At 42.6% G+C, this 21,644-nt stretch overlaps 1 protein-coding gene across 13 annotated transcripts in view; it reads left to right on the top strand.

Annotated features, from left to right (window-relative positions):
- The window catches only part of EZH2 (enhancer of zeste 2 polycomb repressive complex 2 subunit), a 65,109-nt gene that overhangs the window by 32,294 nt on the left and 11,171 nt on the right, over positions 1-21,644 (top strand). For 6 of the 13 annotated variants that reach the window (XM_058723945.1, XM_058723942.1, XM_058723947.1 and 3 more), the window contains exons 4-10: positions 3,149-3,196; positions 6,584-6,700; positions 9,858-9,978; positions 10,797-10,940; positions 11,804-11,906; positions 12,618-12,781; positions 20,735-20,826. In XM_058723945.1, the coding sequence (XP_058579928.1) occupies positions 3,149-3,196; positions 6,584-6,700; positions 9,858-9,978; positions 10,797-10,940; positions 11,804-11,906; positions 12,618-12,781; positions 20,735-20,826 (789 nt within the window). Of the gene's footprint in view, positions 1-3,017; positions 3,197-6,583; positions 6,701-9,857; positions 9,979-10,796; positions 10,941-11,803; positions 11,907-12,617; positions 12,782-20,734; positions 20,827-21,644 lie in introns of all 13 variants that reach the window. The other 7 variants (XM_058723955.1, XM_058723949.1, XM_058723951.1 and 4 more) reach the window with 3 other exon arrangements.

Genomic DNA, 21,644 nt, shown 5'->3' on the forward strand with positions numbered 1-21,644 from the left:
ATTTTTAAAGTTTATTTTGAGAGAGAGCGCACATGCACATGTGTTGAGAGCTTGTGTGTGAGGTGGGGAGGGGCAGTGAGCCAGAGAACCCCAAGTAGGCTCCACCCTTCAGCAATGAACCCGACCTGAGCCAAAATCAAGAGTTGTACGCTTCACTGACTGAGCCACCCAGGCGCTCCCTTTTTAAATTTTAGACAGGGAAAGCCTGAGAGGGGGAGAGGGCAGAGGGAGAGAGAGAATCCCAAGGAGGCTCCGTGCTCAGTGCAGAGCCTGACTCAGGGCTCAGTCCCACCACCCCAGGATCATGACTTGAGCCGAAATCAAGGGTCGGATCCTCAACCAACTGAGCCACCCAGGCACCCCAAGACTGTCCAACATTTTAAAAGATGACTGGGCATATTTAGAATTTCAAAATAGTAGGATGTACCTTATAGGGAGAGAAGAAGAAATTCTTTATTCATGCTATTAGGCAAATACCGGTTTATAGAAGTTTTAAACGTTTACATAGTCAAATTAGAATTTCTTTCGATTTCTTTGTTTCTAAAGGCTTAGAAAGTAAAGATTATAAATTACCTCTCTATCTTTCCTTTTAGTTTTCATGTTTATATTTTATTTATTTAAAAAAATTTTTTTTAAGTTTATTTATTTTGAGAGAGAGAGAGTGGGAAGGGGTGGAGAGAGAGAGGGAGAGAGACCATTGCAGGCGGGCTCTATACTGTCAGTACAGAGCTGGATGCCGGGCTCGAACTCAAAAACTGTGAGATCATGACCTGAGCTGAAGTCAGAGGCTTAACTGACTGAGGCACCCAGTGTCCCTAAAGATTTTGTTTTATTTTATTTTATATTTTTAAAAATTTATTTATTGTCGAGAGAGAGAGAGAGAGCGAGCATGTGTGTGTGTCGGTGGGGGTGGGCAGAGAGGGAGAGAGAGAGTCCCAAGCAGGCTATGTGATGTCAGTGTAGAGCCTGACACTGGGCTCGATCTTGCATGAGATCACGACCTGAGCTGAAATCAAGAGTTGGACGCTCAACCACCTGAGCCACCCAGGTGCCCCTAAAGATTTTAGTTTTAAGCAATCTCTGTATCCACCATGGGGCTAGAACTCACAACCCCAAGATCAAGAGTCACATGCTCCACCGACTGAGCCAGCCACATGCCCCTCACTTGTATATTTTGATATTTAACCTGTTAGGAATTTCCTTTGGTATGAAAAATGAGTGGGGGATTTGGTTTTTAATACTTTTCTCTTTTAGCTTTTCTAGTTGTTTCAACACTACTTAACTGAGTAGTCAGTGGACAGTAAAGGAGCAGTCACAAATCTTTCCTGCAAAGATCAACCGAATTGGCCTACCTGAGTGGTGGTCCCCAGAGCAGATCTCCACCTGAGCCAGGACTTAGTGCCTCTCCTCAGAGACCAGGCCTAGTGCGGGTCTGGTGTCTCCGACGTAACTCGGGCCTCTGGTGCCCTGACTTGTTCAGCCTCACGTCTGCTCCTGGAAGCAAGGCTTCAGAATGATCGTGGTGCCACGGCTTATGGAAACCAGGGACTTAAATAAACCTCTGTCTTCCATTTCTTAGTTTTTGCTTGTTTTTATTTTTTCAGTGACAAGTGATATTTCTTGCTCATAGGACTGTTCTTGAGTTAGGTATTTGAGTTTGCATGGCTCTAGTTACCTGCTTCTGTGCCTTTTGTGTGTTTTGTAGTTTTACCAAAACTTATGTATTGACTTGTTCAATTTCTGATTTCCAATTACATTAGCAAAACTGGAGTTTGTAGCAAAACTGCGGATTATGAGGAATGATTTACAGTAGCCCCCTTCTGGCCCCAGACTGCATTGGGTTTTCCCTGTGCATTGGGTTTTAATAGGATTAACGAGGTGGTATTTTTATGGTTGCTTTCATTCAGAATCAGGCTTTTGAAATTAGGATGCAGGGGAGAGTTTTAAGAGTTGAAATTTCCTGAAATTGCATTCCAAATGTTCTGTGTTCTGTGTTAAATGCATTTGTGTGTGTGTGTGTGTGTGTGTGTGTGTGTGTGTGTGTGTGTGGTGTGTTTTCTAAGAAGCATAGGAACTGGCCCTCAAAGGATCTTTCTGTGATGCTCGAGTGAACTCCCACAGGACCCCTGTGCTGCAGGTAGAGAGGTCCTCTCCCCAGTTGGGTCGGCCGGCTTTATCACATACTGAACAGCGGAAGCACTGTATGACCTGGGATGAGCCACTCTTTGATTTCTTAGCTCCAATACCCTCGATTTGCTCCTTGTACTAAATATGTCTGTGTCAGGCTCTGGTCAGGAATTTTTCTTCCCGGTTTTTCTTTCTGACCCTGTCCTGCTGGAGCCTCTCGTCTCTTGGACCCCCCTTCTCCTGATCCGCTCCCGAGACCTGGTTAGGGACTCCCTTCTCTCTCACTTCTCTTGACCCAAACTTGGTATTTGTCTCATTCCCGTTTTTGTCTTCAGGACTTCCTTTGCATGAAAACAGTCTGAAATTAAATTGTGTATGCTATCATTTTCACCAGAAGGGCTGGCTAATTTAAAATTTGGGTGTGTTATCCTTTCTCTGCTGTGATTTTGAAGAATAATAGAGGCAGTGTCAGAAATCCTCCTTGGCTTTTCTCTAGTTTGGGTGGCAGTTGACCCTTTCTTTCCTACGCCTTAGGTGTGAGATGGTTCCTTATTGTTTTTACTTGGAAAGATGATATCAACAGTTCATTGTGTCTCTGGCATGAATTAAATGGACCAACCAGTATCCAAGAATATTTTTAACTTGGCTAACTGACTGTATTTTTTTTCCCCCTACTATCCGGAAGTTGGACTTAACCCTTCTGATGTTAAAGATTGTTCAGAGACCAAATGGCCATGGCAATTTTCCTTTGGGATGTCCCACTGTGAAATGGGGAGTCATACCGACCTCATAGGGTAGTGGTGAATTTTAAAGAAGTTAACTTTGGTAAAGTCTCTAGCACAGTGCTTGGCACATAGTAGGGTGTGTTAATTTCTTTCCCTTCCCTGCAGGCCATTCACCTGCTCTTCCCTCTACGATTTTCCATAACACAGTTTTTACTTGGAACCAGCCTTCTGCCAAGAGTCTCAGTTTGGTTGTGTCCTCCTACAACTACTATTTTTGGCTTGACTTCCCTCTCCAGCTCCCAGTGGTCCAGCCACACAGTCGCCTATTGTACCAGCTGGTTGATGTAAGTCTATCCATCCTCAGAGGAACCCAGTTACTTACCAGTAAGCTGTGTTTCTCTGAAAATGTAGCATCCTTGATAACCCAATAGTTTTTTTTTTTTTCCTTCTTTACTTACCATTGATGATGAATCATCTATAGTAACTTCCTTGTGTGATCCTCAAGTAGGAACTAGAATTGGAGAACTTTATTTGTTGATGTGTAGGTCTCCTAGTGAGTTCCTGAGTCCAGGACCCTTGACTGTGATCAGGTAAAATGCTTTGGAGACCCGTGAGGTCAAAATCCTTTTCAGTATTCTGAGTGATATGAGACTTAATTACATAAACTGTCAAGGATGATACATTTTCAAAGAAAAAAAAGTTACTGGTAAGTAACTGGAATTTTTTGAGTAATTTTTCTGTTAAGTCAATAAATAAGAATTCCCAAACTTGTTTTACCAACAAATGCTTTTGCATTTGAATATTACTTCATAAATGAAAGGAATATGGTTATTAGTTAAGGTTAATAGTTAAGGAATGGGATCGGTTTCTAGACATAACTACATAGATCATGAGGTGTGGGTACAGGCCTTCAGTTTTCTAAGGAGGTGCTCTCTTAGCTTTAAAGGGAAATTGGAGCGAATCTCCATTAGGCAAAATTAGCAAATGCAGTCTGTTCATTCAGAAACATTTTTTGAGTGCCTACTCTTTTTTGAGACACTGTGCTGAGTATCATTGCGAGACAGAGAGGTAAAAACCACACTGTCTCAGCTGCTTTTGCTCTCAGAGAGCTGATTTCTGGCCCCTTGGTGACTGTAGGGCGCAGGATGAGGTGACGGGGTCATGGTATGACAGCGTCGTGGGGTTGGAGGTGGTACTAAGTGCCACAGCCTTTGCCATCTTTTGTGCTTCTCGAAGTTCTTTCTGTTCAGGGGGAAACGTCAGCGGACCTCATTCAGTAGATTCAGAGTATTTTCTGCATCCTTAGAGCAAACAGATGAGGCAGAGCCAGCGTCCCTCCTGTCTAGTGGTGGAATCGAATAGTAAGTCGTCTGACCTTAAGTATGACCTTGGGTTCAGACGCTGAGTAACGCAGGTGGATACGTGAGAGTTGGAGAGGCAGCACGCTCTCCCTCACCCCCTGAGCTTTAAAGGAGGCTAATCTTGAGAGTGAAAGTCACAGTGTTAATTTACTTCCCCCAGGTGTAAAACAAAACCTCAAAACTCTAATTTTTTTTGGTAAGAAATTACAGTTACTGTGCACTTCAGATCACTGGACAGTGTATCGTACTTGATTCAGTAATTATAACCACTCCTTGCCCCAAAGCTTACCCAGTTAGGTAGGAGGAAGAGAGGCGCCTTGGTAGTACCAGGAATAGGAGAAGGGCCTGGGGGAAGAGGCGCCCCTCCCGTGTGGCGCCCAGTGCACAGTTGTGCTTGTTCGTTGACCCCGGGAGCCGCTCCACGGCGGGAGCCTCGCACAGCCAGGAAGCTCTTGGGTGTCGGAGGCAGATTTCGGCTTCCTTCCCGGCTTGGTAACTTAGTACCTTTCTGACTAGGCAAGTTACTGAACTTCTCCGAACCTCAGTCTCCTCGTTTGTGAGGTGGCGATGCTAAAGGCTGACACGAGGAGTGGTTAAGATATATATAAAGCACTTAGCACAGTGCCTGCAACATAGTACGTGCTCAATAAATGTTAACTGCTAATATTATTGGATTATTGGACGGATGGATGAAGAATTGTATCAGAGGCCAAAGTGCGGAACAGGGGAAGATTGTGGCTCTGGAGTTTTAGTGAACTGTTCCCTACCTTCTCATTTACTTGAGCAGTGAGCTTTCTAGTGTTACAATCTTTGTCTTTGCCGTTTGGAAAGCAAATTAATGGATTAATCACTGTCACAGTTCTAACTACTCTGATCTTTAAACCGGCTTCCACCAGGAAGGAACTATTGTGCTGCAGTGACTGTGACCGACCATTGCACCATTATCCCCCTGGCCTGACGAGATGCTGAGGGCCAGGTGTGGCCTGTGCGCCAGAGATTTCACTGTGATTTCACCAAATCTAGCCCTGCTATTTTTAACACCTCTCAAATAGAAATGAAACATTTAATAATTATGTGTGTATACATAGGATTTTCCATTTTGTTTACTACTTCTTTTTACTCGATTTTCACTGATTGTAGATCACAGATAGATGTCCAAGGGTATTTTTGAGAAGGTTCTTGGAAGCCTGATAATTGGGTAATGGTGCTCCTTAAGAAAAGGTGGATTCCTAGACAGGATAGAAGGTGCTGTGGTTAGTTGGGCACAGATTTTTACCGTATTTCATAGAATCAAAGATGCAAAATTTTGAACATTTTAACATCTGAAACTGGAATGCATCTTAGAATTGCTGTGATAAGAAAGCATTATGTTACAGTTTAACTGGCAACATTATTTTCTTAGTGATACAGAAAGTAATGGAATGCCTTGAAATTGATGTCATCGTAGGTTGGATGAAATACGGTATTTCAAGAGAGTATATGCACTTACACGTTATAGAGATATGGTATCGTGGCAGTATGTGTAGTGGGGAAGAGAGCAGAGGCTCCAGAGTCAGACTCTCTTTCTGGGTTTAAATTCCAGCCCTATCTAGTTAACGTATGGCTTACCTTATTTTAAGCTGACTTTTCTCACCTGTAAAATGGGGGCTAAGAATTAGTCCCCATCTTACAGTGTTGTATTGAGGACAGAATATGATAAGACATGTGATGTGTTTAAAATAGTGCCTCGCACGTAGAAAGTGCCTGATAATATTAGCTGTTATTATTAATGTCGAGATTATACTTTTGCAGGATTGATAGCACTCTGTTTTGTTGTGATCGAAATTCAGATCTGTTCTTACCCTTCGTATTTGTTTTCCGTCCGGTAGTATCAGCAAATGATGCTTGGGGTTTTTTTTTTTTTTGTTTTTGTTTTCGTTTTTAAGGGAAGATAAAAATAAGAAAGGTGAACCTAACAGTTTCCATATTCTTATTAAGTGAGATTTTTAAGAGGCATATTTGGTGTTATATGTTATTATTCCATGTGGTTGAGATGGAAAAGAAACTAAGCATCAAGCTAGGAAATTTATAGTGAAAGCAAGGAGCAGCCGACCTGAGGCTAACAAATACAGTTTTTGATTCTGATTGATGTTGGTAAGTATGGGAAGGGTTGGAGGCTTTTGGAAATTTGCAAAATCTGAAGCATTTTTGTCACCCTAAGTAAAAGAGTAAAAAGGAGAGAATCCTTCATGGTTTTAGGAACTTTGTTGTCTTAGGTAAAGGAATTTCCTTTTCAAAATGATTTAAGTGGGCAGTGTCCCTTTAGAATATGGCTGCAGTTTAAGGCTGTCCTTTTATTCTTATGAGTCAATTTTATTTTCTCTGTTCTAGTGTTCAGTGACCAGTGACTTGGATTTTCCAACGCAAATCATCCCATTAAAGACTCTGAATGCAGTCGCTTCAGTACCCATAATGTATTCTTGGTCTCCCCTACAGCAGAATTTTATGGTATGTAAATCATGTATCATCTGTTTATTTGATAATCATTTATTTTCAATAAAACAATTTTCTTGTCGAGGTGAATCAAGAATGATAATAAGTAAAAAAAAAAAGTTATCGAAATGAGAACACTTTGTGTTTTTTAATGGATAGATATATTTTAAGCCTTCACGGTGTTGTGGTTTTTCTAGTCTTTTCTAGTTAAAATATTCTCCAAAGGAAAAGTGTTAAGGAGAAATCATACCTGGGATTAAAAACGGTTAAAAGATCGACGCTTATGGTTAGTTCTTATCCTTGGGAAGGTCAGGCAGTATTCTGTAATTTCAGTATGATTTTGAGGTTTTGTTAATTGAGAACTTTATATTGAGAACAGTTTTAGGCAGCGTGTTATTAAATGATACTGAACAGTATGAAATATTCTCAGGGCTTATAAAACACAAACTTAAGCATATTTCCACAGATAACACTGGCCCAGTAGCTTTTGTAAAGAAATGCTGGTGTTTAATTCTTCATAGACGTAGGATGAAAGAGGATGGAACAAAAGAAATTTGAGTATGAATTCTTCACTTAGACTGTTAAATAAACAATAGTTTCATTATTTACTTGATATGTAAAATAGTAAGGACAAGTACTGATACAAGTCCTTGGTGAGCCTACTTTAGGAATTGCTTACTAGGTTTTTAAATTTTTTTGTTTTTAAATTTTCTTTTTTTTAACATTTATTTTTGAGAGACAGAGCCTGAGCTGGGGAGGGGGGTAGAGAGAGAGGGAGACACAGAATTCAAAGCAGGTTCCACACTCTGAGGTGTTAGCACAGAGCCAGATGCGGGGTTTGAACCCGTCGACCGCGAGATCGTGACTTGAGCCGAAGTCGGACACTTAGCCGACTGAGCCACCCAGGCGCCCCTAATTTTTTTGTTTTTAAAGTAGGCTCCATAGCCAAGGTGGAGCTTGAACTCACAACCCAGAGATCAAGAGTCCCATGCTGTACCAACCGAGCCAGCCAGGCACCCTTAGATTTTTTTTTTTACATAGATGTTTCTAATGTCTTTAGTAACTTAAAGATTTTATAGTGGAAGATTAAAGACGAAGTTCAGATACTTTTCTATAATTGCTGAAACTTGTGTGTTTAAGGCCCTCTGCAAAAACATTTAGTTTAAGAATCCTATTGCAAGAGCTGAAGGGAGATTTCAGATATTCATAGACTCAAGTTCTGAAAGCAGATAGTATTTAAAGTCAAAATTATTTAGGGTTACCCATGGGTTTGCTGGTTACTGACCGAGGCAAATTAGGCAGACCCTGTGGTTAGGGTACGTTTGAGGGAGCAAAGGTTACGTGGAATACAGTTGGGAAGACAAAATAGCAGTTTGTCACTTAATTGTGGCTTTTATCCAAAAAACCCCCTAATACTCCTAGTGTAAATGGGATTAGTGAAAAGTGGACTCTTGAGTTGTCTGTAAATTTGGATCTGGATAGACCAGTACATTAAAATTTAAATCTTAATTTTTTTTTATCCCCCTGTGTGCTTTCTCTCTCAATTTCCCTTTTCCCTATTTGTCTAAGATCCTGTTGTCTTTCTGAAGTTTGCGGTTGTCCTAAATTTGTTACCTGGGGATTATCTGAGATTTTCCCCTTCTGGTTTTTCCTGCCTGCTGCTACGTGACAGTCCAAGTGCCTGGTGGCCTTTTCCTGGTGTGTTCTTCCCCCTCCGTCTTGGTCCCAGCCCAGCCCGTGGCACCACTCCCTGGCTGCCACCTCTTCCTGGCCCCTCAGCCAGTCCATTCTGTTGATTGGAGCTATCATTCTAAAATTCTGTTTTTAACCAATACCCGCCCCCCCGCCGCCCTTTGAAAGGCTTCTTAAGACAGCTCCGTCCTACTTTGTTTAAATATGGACTTCAGAACCCTCTGGCCTTTATAATTATTGTCTTTTTTATTCTTTATTGAAAATTCTCTTCCTCCCACACATCTGCTTTCAGCCTCTGGTTTCCTTGAGTTCTCCCTTCTGCTTGAACTTTTTCTCGGATCAGTTCTTCCTTGCTAAGTTAGTGCCTTTTTCCCCCCTGTTGTCTTCCAGACCTTTATAGAAACTCCTCTGTCATCTTGATTAGCACTATACAGAGATTGTTTATCTCTGTATCAAAATATTTTATGTCATTGTAGAATGTTCTTATTTTACATATAAGAGTAAATCCTTTTGGCATAACCTTTATGATAATCTATTTTATATCCCCAGATTTTTATTATATTGAAGGTCTCCGAATAACTAGATCATTAAGTGAAGTTTGGAAATCCTTACCTTTTTTACTTTGTATGGCTATTTATAAGTGGTTTTAATAAGCCTTATTTTATCGATTCTAAGACTCTGGGTTTGCCTTAAAATTGATGGGTCACAGCGTAATGTGCGACACTTTTTCCTTTCTTGAGGTGCATAAAATAATGGTAAGTTTTAATGATTGATGACCTGTTAGATTAGGGAAATAGAGTATTTTCTCTTAAAATTTTTCCGCTGTGGGGGCGCCTGGGTGGCGCAGTCGGTTAAGCGTCCGACTTTAGCCAGGTCACGATCTCGCGGTCCGTGAGTTCGAGCCCCGCGTCAGGCTCTGGGCTGATGGCTCGGAGCCTGGAGCCTGTTTCCGATTCTGTGTCTCCCTCTCTCTCTGCCCCTCCCCCGTTCATGCTCTGTCTCTCTCTGTCCCAAAAATAAATAAAAAATGTTGACAAAAAAAAAAATTTAAAATTTTTCCGCTGTGAACAGTTTGTTTTCTCATATAATGCTTCTTGGTGGGAGGGGTCTTTTATTTAATTTTTTTTTTATAGCTTTGAGTTTGTTGTTTAGATCTGGAGAACTGAGTAAAGACATCTACTTTAGAAATTGTATTTTACATTACACTGATTTTTAATTTTATTTTTAAAGTTTATTTATTTGGAGAGAGAGAGCATGAGCACAAGCCGGGGAGGGGCAGAGAGAGAGAATCCCAAGCAGGCTCCGCGCCATCAGCGCAGAGCCCGATGTGGGGCTTGGACCCGCGAACCGCGAGATCAGGAGCTGAGATCAAGAGTAGGACACTTAACCTACTGAGCCACCCATTTGCCCCTACGTTGATTTAAAAAATATTTTGATACTTAGGATAAGCCTGCTTTTAAAATATATTTTTTATTTTTAGGTGGAAGATGAAACGGTTTTACATAACATTCCTTATATGGGGGATGAAGTTTTAGACCAGGATGGGACTTTCATTGAAGAGCTAATAAAAAACTATGATGGAAAAGTACACGGGGATAGAGGTGAGCCATGTGTTTAATCTCTTGGAAAAAGGGGCCAAAGCATTGAGAGAGATTCTGAATTTGTAAGCATAGGTGTGAACATGGCTTTTTTTTAATATTAAAAGTAAGTTTATTGCTGGATTAGCCTGGGCTTACCAGCCTAAAAATTGTAATGTTTTCCCTACTTTTAAATTGAAGAATCATTTTTGCTAACTTGAAAATGATGCATAGTTGGTTATATCATAAATTATAATGTCAGTAACATGTAAATTAGATAGAATGGTTTGAGTGTATGTAGATTTTAAGATTCCTTCACAGTAAAATTAAGACCGGGCCTCTGCTTACGTGACACATGGGCTCCAGAAGGCCTGTGCTCAGAAAGATGTCTCCCTTAGCTCCCGCAGTTCCTGCATTTCTGTCCCCGCGTTCAAGGCCTCTGCGTTTGGTGTCCAGGGGACCCTGTCAGTGTCTGGCAGGAGGGTAGCGTGTGTAACGTCGTCATGGTCCCTTCTCTTCTGGGGAAAGTGAGGGCTGTCAGCTGCGGTCGTGGGAGGAGGCCGAGGCCACAGTTCGTTTCTAGGGCATCAGGTTATAGTGGCAGGCACTGGAGACTTCTGGCGGGGGTTGGGGGGTGAGTAAAGAGAGGATGACAGGTGTTGAAGATGAATTCTTCCTGACTTTGCCTCAGGCCAGCCTTGAAGGTGATCTCCCTCCTCATTTGAACAGCAGTGTTGCAGTGCTAACAGGCTCTGGCTGTTTCTTCCACGTTAGAAATGGCGTCAACTTGGCATTACCACCTTCCTCTGTATATTTCTGATACTTGACTTGATGAATTTCAGAATGCGGGTTTATAAATGATGAAATTTTTGTGGAGTTGGTGAATGCTCTTGGTCAGTACAATGATGATGATGATGATGATGATGATGGCGATGACCCTGATGAAAGAGAAGAAAAACAGAAAGATCTGGAGGAGAACAGAGATGGTAAGTTTCTTCATTAGGTTTGTGTGCAGTCCTGACAGCATCTTAGAGTGTCCTTTGTAACGTTTCATCCTGTACTTGAGTGTCTTTACTTTCTTTGCCTAACAAAAGAATGTACTGTTTGGGGGGATTTTGCAGGGTAGTTATCAGAATCGTCATTCCGATATATTGATCGTTGCACACAGGTAGTGTGCCAGTCACTTGACGTGCACCAGCGGTGGCTGTTGGCATCAGATCTGTTATAGTCGAAGAGATGGGCTTAGTGCACTTAAGTAGCTTATTTAGTATGCTGTTGGAGGAAGAAACAGAACCCAGAACCCCGTGCTGGTCACCCCTCTGAATGGCTCGAGAGCCCTGCTTTTGAGCCCTATGCTAGTTACGGCTTCTCGGACAGAGCGGCCCGATCCAGAGTCCATAGTCCGTGGAGACTTGGCAGAGCTCATCGGTAAACAGCACAGAAGAGCGTGGGGGAGAAACTGTGATTTCAAAGAAGCGAAATGTTTTTGTAACGGGCCGCGGTCATGTAGTTCATCTCCTTGAGTTTACAAAGAAGAATCGGGCCCCAGTGGGTAGGTGACCAGGCAAGAAGGTCACAGACCCAGTCAGTAGCCGAGCTGGGATTAGCCCCTGGGGCTTCTCCCTCCTGGTGCACCTGAAACTTCCCATATTTGATTTTAAGTGTTTTGTTCGTCCGGCCTACTGACACTCCATGCAGACATGTGACCTATGTCAGAAGTAAGTGAAACACAGAGTTGATAATTTTCGTAGAAAATTAGCTTTGTTAGATGTAGTTGTGTGGAGGAAATGCAAAATTGAAAGACTTGCTTTTCTTTCATCTTTTTTCCCTTTCTTATTTCCTGATACAGACAAAGAAAGCCGCCCGCCTCGGAAATTTCCTTCCGATAAAATTTTTGAAGCCATTTCTTCAATGTTTCCGGATAAGGGCACAGCAGAAGAACTAAAGGAAAAGTAAGATTTGCTCTTTTGAGGCAGTCTTGCCTTGTATGGTGCGTAGCTCAGCGTTTTGGTTTATCAGAAGTAGAACTCACGGAGCCGACGGCCCCCCGCGCTTCCTATGTTCATGGTGCTGCGGGTTCTCGACACCATGTCCGTGAGGTGCTTCCCTGCACGGCGCTTACCGTGGTGCCAGTAAACACACGCGTGATTTCCGGTAGCGCTTGGAGAGGAGAACTTCTCTGGACACTTATAGAAATGTCAGCGTAGTTGATGTTTATTTTAATTAATGTGGTAACATTTTTCATGATCTGAATCCCATCCCTGAACTTGATTCTTTTTTATTTACTATTTTGAGAGAGAGAGAGAGAGAGAGAGAGAGAGAGAGAGCGCGCACAAGTTGGGGAGGGGGGGGAGAGAAGGAGAGACAGAATCCCAAGTATGGTGCCCAATGGAGGGACTCGAACCCACAAACTGAGATCATGACCTGAGCCAAGATCAGGAGTCGGACACTTAACTGACTGCGCCTTGATTCTTGATATACCGGACAGAATGTTTAATTGGCTCTTCATCTAAATAAGGATGGTTTTAGGTCAGACCTTTTCCTTGTGTGTGGCCGAGGCACGATGAACATCACAGATGCTATATGGGACCTTTCGGAAACTTTATTTTCAGAGAAGGAGTTGTTGCCGTGTCCTCACCTCCCTTTTCCCTGCTCGCCGTCAGGTATAAAGAACTGACCGAGCAGCAGCTCCCGGGCGCACTTCCTCCTGAGTGCACCCCGAACATCGATGGGCCGAACGCCAAGTCCGTGCAGAGGGAGCAGAGCCTGCACTCTTTCCACACGCTCTTCTGCAGGCGGTGCTTCAAGTACGACTGCTTCCTGCACCGTAAGTGCGGCCGCCGCGCGCCCTCGTTGGGGTCTGTCGTGGGTCCCGTCGTCTAGTGCCAGGAAGCGGTGTCCTTGATCGCAGCTAGAATCGATCATTTCGCCTGGCGGTTAAGATGGAGAACTGTGCTAGGATCAGAGGACCGTCGTTTTGCAATTTGTTGCTTGACGGTTGCTGTGGAGTCTTTGACTTGGGCCGCCCGGCTCCCACTAATGTGGAATACGGGTCAGTGGTGTTCCCATAAAGGCTCACCTAGCACTTGTTTGTAGCGAAGCTGTGACCGTGAACCATCTCAGAGCCTAGAGCAGCACTGCCGTATGGTTGAATGCATTTTGTTGAATAAGAAATGGGCTAAAAAGATGTTTGTAGGTATTTTTGTCAGTTTAGTGTTCCTTTTTTTTTTTTTTTTTTTTTTTTTTTTTTTTGTTCTCTGAGTAAGTTTCTTTTAAAAATATCTGCAGTTGACAGGTGCCTGGGTGGCTCAGTAGGTTAAGCGTGCAACTTGGGCTCAGTTCACCATCCCATGGTTTGTGAATTTGAGCCCCTGCGTTGGGCTTTCTGTTGTCAGCGCGAAGCCTGCTTTGGATCCTCTGTCGCCCTCTCTCTCTGCCCCATACCCACTTGTTCCCTCTTTCTCTCTCTCTTTACAATGATTTTTTAATTAAAAAAAATATGTATTATTTAATGTTTTATTTTTTGAGAGAGTGAGCATAAGTGGGGGAGGGGCAGAGAGAGAGAGAGCGATCTGAAGCAGGCTTTGTGCTGACAGGCCGACAACAGCAAGTCCGATTTGGGCTTGAACTCACGAACCTTGAGATCATGACCTGAGGTGAAGTCGGTCGCTCAACCGACTGAGCTACCCAGGTGCCCCTCATTTTTTTATTTTTTAAAGATTTTATTATTATTTAGAGTGAGAGAGAGGATATGAGCTGGGGGGAGAGGGAGAATCTGAAGCGGGCTCCGTGCTCAGAGTGGAGCCCAGTGTGGGGCTCGATCCCACCACTCTGGGATCATGACCTAAGCTGAAATCAAGAGTCAGATGCTCAGCCGACTCAGCCACCTAGACGCCCCAAAGATTGTAATTTTTAAGTAATCTCTACCCCCTGTGTGGGGCTTGAACTCCTGACCCTGAGATCAAGAGTTGCAAGCTCCACCGACTGAACCAGGCATCCCTACACCCAGCTGGTTTATAAAGTTATGCCCAGTTCTTAAGAATATTATGAGTCGCATCCAAGTGTCACCATAGCGAATGGTCGCGTGGAAGCTCTACGTGGAAGTCAGTGAAATGGTCCATCCAGTTTGTAGACGTAGCATTCTCGTACCTTCCTTGTGCAAATGAATCAGGAAGTGGATGCTGCTTCTGAACATGATCACATGAGTTATTTTATTGTGATCTTCAGATTTGAGTAATAGTGATGAACCTTGAACCTGATCAGTCCCTCCTCCGTCAGGCGGGGGACATTGACTAGCGAGCTTCGCTCCGGTGGGAGGCGAGGCTGCCCACCCGTGGCACGTGGAGCGGCGGGGTCCACAGCTGCTACGCCCCTTGCTTCCTCGTTCACTAGGGCCGGTCTCTTTGGGATTCCGCCTCGACGGATCGTGTAGGGATTCACTGCTTTCCATCAACTTCAGCAGAATCTCACAGACTGTAAATGTTTCTTAGGCAAAATGAACCTGTAAATACATTGTTAGATACACGTTAGCTATAGCATTTTGTGCCTTAAGTTTTTTTCTCTCTGATAGAATAACATAGTGCTTCATAAGCTGTTGTGAAGATTAATTTTATTATTATGTGTAAAATACTTAAAACAGTACTTGGCTTGTTTTTATTGTTATTTTTTAAACAGGTCGTCATTTACATGACCTACACTTCAGAAATGTATTAAAAGGTGTCCAGCGAATTCTCCCTGCCACCTCTGCCCCCGTGCGTAGCGTTTGTACCTCACTCCTTAGACCACTAACATCAGCTCTTCTGTATCTTTCTGTAGTATCTTCCGGCAAAATGCAAAGATGTTCTTTTCCCGACTGTCCTTCTCACAAGGTGCCATACTAGTGAGGCTTCTTCTCCCTGTTATGACTTCATGGTGTAGACGCTCTTCCTGTCTGGAGAGCTGCGTAGCCTTCTGTCGTAGGAGGCAGCGGAACCCTGCATTTGGATCGTGTTGCGCCTTTCGTTCCCACGGCGCTGCGGTGAATGACCTTGGCTGTACCTGCACAGCATTTGCCATAAGTGCAAGTTAAGCTGGTCCACTGTGTATTGGCTTCACTCTTTTGCATTTAACTCTTTGATCCTTTGGAAGCGAGTGATTCTGATAGAGTTTTGGATCCACTTCTCCCTACCTCCAAGGCTGCCTAGTCGTTTTCCATGCCGCTTATTGGAAAGTTCCCTCTTCACTGCTTTGCCACCCTCCTTGCCTGTTACCACGTGTGCTTGGGTCTTTTTTTTTGTGTTCTCTTCCAGGAGGCTTTATTCAGAGATCTCCTGCCTATTCTTTCTTGTTTTTTTAATGTAAATTTTTAGAATCAGTTTGTTTAATTAAAAAAAAAAAAAGTCTAGGTAGTATGTTTATTGGAATTCCATTAAATGTATAAATTACTTACGGGGAAATTGACATTTAAAAATTTTTTTTTTTTCAACGCTTTTTATTTATTTTTGGTACAGAGAGAGACAGAGCATGAATGGGGGAGGGGCAGAGAGAGAGGGACACACAGAATCGGAAACAGGCTCCAGGCTCCGAGCCATCAGCCCAGAGCCTGACGCGGGGCTCGAACTCACGGACCGCGAGATCGTGACCTGGCTGAAGTCGGACGCTTAACCGACTGCGCCACCCAGGCGCCCCTGAAATTGACATTTTAAAATGAGGATTAAGTGTAACCATATGATCAAGTTTCCTTTTGTGTCCTTTAGTAACCTTGAATTTTCTTCACGTAGTTCTTGTACATTCGTTTGTAAGATGAGTTCTAGGTATTAATGGATTGTTGCTGGACTTTTTCTCTTTAAATGTCACATGTTTAATACCTTGATACCTTACTGAATTGTCCTTGTTTATAATAATTTCTCGGTGGATTCTTTGTTGAGTTTTCTAGCTCTGTAGGTAGACTGTCGGCAATTACTGAGATTCTCTGTCTTTATGACTTTAATTTCTTTCCTTGTCTAATTACATTGGCTGATATCTTCAGTACGGTGTTAAATAACAGTGGTGCTAGCAGATACGTTTTCTATCACTTCTGGATCAGTTTTGAAAAGTTACCTATTTCACCCAAGTTTTGAAATTTATTTGGATAAAGTTGACCCGAGTGCTCCAGTGATTTTTTTTTTTCCTGCTTAATTAAATGTTTCGTTCTCCCATTTTTCTTGACGAACTTAAGTGGTTTCTGTATTTTGTTTTAAAAATCTGTTTCCTATATTTTTCCCTCAGAATCAGCTACTGTATTAGTTTTACTGTGTTTCTCTTTATGAGTCAGATTTTTGCATTGTTTTCATTCTTCCCTCTTTTTTGGATATATGTGGTTAACATACAATGAATCGTCTCTAGAGCACTGTTTCAGCCTCTTTTAGGTTCTGTTGTTTATTCTTCAGGAATTTTAAGGAACGTTTTAGGTTTCTTTTTAACTCGTTGTCTAAGGGGGGATTTTTAAACTTCTGGGGAGAAGGGCCTTTTTGAACGTTCTCCATTTTAATTATTTCTGTGTGGTAGCCTCACTGATACCTGGTCTCACCTGTTACTTAGATGTCAGGGGTGTCTGCCATGGCTGTCTGTAAGGAAGAAGTTTCGATGGTTAGGGGGATTTGCAGTTCATCCGAGCCAGAAGCTGAGTTATCTGTCTGACCATGGTCTTTTTTCTTAGACTTACATGTTCAAACGAACCTTGAAGGATAAATGGTTTTGGTTTGGGAACAAATTCCACTTTGTATTCCAAATAACTTTTAGACCATGATCCATTTTGTAAATTGGAAACGGGTTGTTCTGCAAACTTGGGAGTCCTGTAATTCCTTTCTTGCTTGCTTTTTTTTCAAAGTTTATTTATTTTTGAGAGAGAGTGCATGCGAGTGGGGCAAGGGCAGAGAGCGAGGGAGAGAGAGAAGGCTCAGTCCCACAAACCATGAGATTGTGACCTGAGCCGAAATCAAGAGTTGACTGAGCCACCCAGGCGCCCCGATGTAAATTCTTTATAAAAGTTTCAGCCTAAAATTGGCTGCCTAGTCTGTCTTTGACGCTTGTTAGAAGAACCAGGGTCAGCTCCTGAATTGATTGTGGTGGGTCTAGAGAGGTAACACATTTCTGATAGGGAGGGAAGGAAGGCAGGCTGAGAAATGAAGGTTGGGAAATTTTATGTGCTTACATAGGATCAAAAGTAGAACCCTGGAATAAATGTTTTGTTGGGTTTTCTATTATCTGAGTGGCCTACAGAGGAATCCATTTTAAGCATGAAACCCATTTGTCATTTTTGATATTATGTAAGTCTATTTTCGGAATGCGTATTAATGCTAACTGTAGAGCTTTTAACATTTTTAATGGTTAGAATTTGAGAAACAGTGTTCCAAAGTTTGTAGCTGATGGTTGACTTTTTTTTTTTTTTTTTAGTTTTCAGATGTGTAATGATTAAAATTGAGACATATGGAGTTCATATTTGCCATGTAATTAACAGAGTGACTTAACCTCCCTACATCTTGATTTTCCTCATCTATAAATGGGGGTGAGGATCCTAACGCCTGCAGGATTTTGTGGGGGATTCAGTGAGGTCATGCCTGGAGCCTCTTCCTGTGTGCTTTGAACACAGAAACTTTTATTGTTGGCTCCCGTCACTGCCTGCTGTTACTACTGTCCTATGCTCTGAGCATTGACACAGTCATTTTGTAAGATACTTAATAGTCTGAGATCTCTGATGTACAGAGAATTTATAGGATTACAACTATTAAGTATGTATATTCAGTAAGAATTCTGAATACCAAGTTCTAATCGGAGCAGACAAGATCAGTACCTTGGGCAGAAGTTAATGTATAAACTTGACACTTTGTACTTCCCTGTGATCATTTATTTTGTCATAATTATCACATGACAATGAGCTAAAGTATTTGAGAAGTGTTGTATGTTACAGGGAGGGGAGGTGGCTCTTCCTGCACGTGGCGAAGCATGCTGGGTGCAGGTCTCAGCACCCCTGCCGCCAGCTAACCAGCTACTCAGATTATCTCTTTAGTCCTGTTTCCTAATCTGTAAAATCACCACCGGAAGTAGGTGACTGCGAAGGTTCGCTCCAGCTCTGTAATCCTTGGATTCCCCAGTTCTGTATTTGAGGCATCAATATTTGGTGAAACGTTAGAAGATTCTGAGGGGCTACTTAGTATTTGCAGCCGTTTTTTAGAATCGCCAGTTTACTCAAATACAGGTATTGGAACTGGATATGTAACAGTCTTCTTACCTTTGCTCAAAAACTGTAAGGTAAGATTTTTCATCAAGATTTTATAGGTTGCTTTTGAAAAAAACAAAACCAAAAAGCCCTCCACGTTCTTTGCTCTCTCCTTTCTGATAAGTTTTAGAAAAAGTGCCCTGCTTGAATTTTCTTTTAATAATTTTCTTGATCAGGTTATTTTATGTAATCTTTTCCCCTCAGATTATATTTAGCTTGAAATATATTTTAATAACTTAGTTGAAATATTAGTACTTTAAGACACCTATGTGAAAATATTAAGTACTCTGAAAATCTAAAATAGTCCAGACATTTCTGGAAGAGGGAATTCTTTGTATCCTTAGTTTTCTTTTTTTTAAATTTTTTTTTTCAACGTTTTTTATTTATTTTTGGGACAGAGAGAGACAGAGCATGAACGGGAGAGGGGCAGACAGAGAGGGAGACACAGAATCGGAAACAGGCTCCAGGCTCCGAGCCATCGGCCCAGAGCCTGACGCGGGGCTCGAACTCACGGACCGCGAGATCGTGACCTGGCTGAAGTCGGACGCTTCACCGACTGCGCCACCCAGGCGCCCCGAGTATCCTTAGTTTTCTTAAACAATTGAAGTTTGAAATTCTGCTGAGGGAAGGCTAACAATGAGAATAGTTCTCTTTTTTGAGCTAAATGCAATGTGAAATGAACAGTGGTACTTCAAGCAATTTTTAAAGTACCTTTAATCATCAGTGTGTTAATTTTTCCTTTAGAGCTGAAACTTGACTCGTGAGCGTCCGTTGCTTTTTTCTGGGCCTCTGCGGCATCTCTGCGGCCACTGTCTTCACTTGCGCACGTGTCTTATGTTTCTCACTGATTCAGGTGAAATCGAGAACTTCAGTCCTTAAGCAGAGGAGACATCCAGATTAAAAACAAATTTTACCAAAAATATATCACTCAGTATGTTCTGCTGATGTGGCCTTGACCTTCCGTAGGCTCCGACTTTGTATTTTAGGGGTCGGTGTCCTCAACTGTTCAAAAATATAATCCAGTGCTAAATTAGTCATGGTATTGGTCTCTTCATTCCAGGGAAATCAAACTCACTTGAAACAGAATTTGAGCCTTGAATTTCTACTTCAAGACCAACATCACTTTGTGTCTTTGTTTTCTTGATTTCCTCATCAGTCAGTTCATCTATCCCATTTAAGTTCTATGGATAGAAGTATGGCTTTTTACAGATGTTTTTTAAATGGTTTGTTTCATGAATGTGTCACTTGTTTTTGTCCAAATTAGATAGTTTTCGTCTTGTGTAACTCTGAACAGGGCATTTGTAGCATTTGCCTTGGTAGCTGGAACAGGCTTTCTCGAAGGTTTCTCCCAACTTCTCACTGCTGTGCATTCACGCTTCATTAGTTTGTCACTCTGCTATACTTTGAATCTTTTTGTTGTCAGGTTATTTGGGGGTTTTAAGTTTCAAACACTTTTGTTTCTGGAACCTGTTTTGTGTGACCACGTATTTCCTATAGAAGGGCGCTGACCGCAAGCCGTCTCTAGGTTCTTGAATTGTGTCTGATCCAAAGTAATGGAGTTTCAGTAGGCTGAGGGTGTCCTCTTTATTTCTTATTACTTAAAAAAAAATTTTTTTTGAGTTTATTTTGAGAGGGGTGAAGGGCAGAGAGAGTCTGAAGCAGGCTCCCCGCTGTCAGCGCAGAGTCCGAAGCGGGGCTCCATCCCGCACACTGAGATCATGACCTGAGCCGAAACCGAGGGTTGCTTAACTGACTGAGCCACCCAGGTGCCCCGTCCTCTTTATTTATATTTTTTAAATTTTTGTAAAAAATTTTTTTTAACATTTATTTTTGAGAGAGCGAGCGCGCACGTGCGCGCACGTGTGGGTGGAGGAGGGCAGAGAGAGAGGGAGACCCAGAATCTGAAGTGGGCTCCAGGTTCTGAGCTGTAGCACAGAGCCTGATGTGGGGCTCGAACCCACAAACCATGAGATCATGACCTGAAATGAAGTCAGATGCTTAACTGACTGAGCCACCCAGGCGCGCCACCGCCCCCCCCCCCCCCCAGCTGCCATCCTCTTTATTTTTAAAAACTAGTTTTAAACAAGTGCTGTCCCATTCTTGTCCCATTTGACAAGCTGGTTGCTGACCTTTATTTAGAAATCAAGAAATTGTAGATGCCAGAAATCTTGGGTAAAAATAGGAAACCTGATTTCATCGTAGAAGGGATATATCCGTTATTTCTAATTAAAGACTCAAATGTTCGTGATCTGAGTTGAGAGTTTTATGTGCATCAATTATACTTGCAAGGAGAAAAGGAGGAAATCCCTAATCATTCCAGAATTTACGGTTTCCTCCCTGGTTAGGGGCTGGTGGGGAGGAGGTTGTTTCAGGGGAGAGTTGAGAAGAATACAATGAGATGATTCAGTTTAGGAAGAGCTCGAAGGAAAGTTCTGTAAGGTAAAGCATACGTTGGCAAGGTTGTAATGTACCAATTGTTTCCACTGAAACTGGAAACGACGAGTAAATATAGTTATATTTGGGTATTTTATGTTTATTTTGCAGCTTTTCATGCAACACCCAACACTTATAAGCGGAAGAACACAGAAACGGCTCTAGACAACAAGCCGTGTGGACCACAGTGTTACCAGCACTTGGTAAGCCTGAGGGCTGCACGCTCGGAAGGCACTCGCAGAGTGTCCCCGCCGATGTCCCCGCTGAACGGTGGTGAGGTCTGCGGAGCCAGCGCTGACATGACGCTCTTGCTCCTGTACCTCGGCCGTGTGGGGGGCAGGGACTCTCTCCCTTGCCCAAGTTGCTTTCGTCGCGGTTACACACTGCACGGTTTAGTCCTTCATCAGTCTTGTTTCATTGGTTTGTCTGCATTAATCTCTTCAGCAACCTTGCGAGGTTGTTAGGAGCAGGACTCTTCCTCCCGCCACAGGGTTTGTGAGCGTGAGAAGCACAGGTAGTCCCTTCAGCCCCAGAAGCTCGGTAATTGTACGGGGTAGTTCCGGAGCCTTCTTCAGAGTTACAGACCCATGGTGGTTGGAGTGAGGTGATCGGGCCCACAGATTTTTTTTTTTTTTAATGATGAAGAAAAGATAAGGGTTTAGGAAGAGGTAGAAAAGTGTTTTATGGGCACTATCTTATTTTTACCATTTCCCCTCTTTGAACCAAGCCACTCCTACCTAGGAACTAAATGGGTATATATTGCCTGTTGGATTTTGGACAGAAGATTCATTGAATGGCACCTGCAGAAGGTATCCTATTTTTAAGCATTTTGGTTTTTGTAGAATGAAGTGTAAAACTGTTGGCTGCTCTCAAACTTCTCCCTTCTCCTGCCACTGTAAACACGGAGTTCTTGAGCACAGTTTTATAATGCTCTGTGCCAGGCCGAATTTTACTGGGCTCCTCTAAGATGTTTCTGTGGTCTTTATAATCTGTGATCTTACTGTTGGCACATATTCTCTGA

The sequence above is a fragment of the Neofelis nebulosa genome, chromosome 4 (genome assembly GCF_028018385.1).
Source record: "Neofelis nebulosa isolate mNeoNeb1 chromosome 4, mNeoNeb1.pri, whole genome shotgun sequence".
In the NCBI taxonomy this organism is placed as follows: domain Eukaryota; kingdom Metazoa; phylum Chordata; class Mammalia; order Carnivora; family Felidae; genus Neofelis; species Neofelis nebulosa.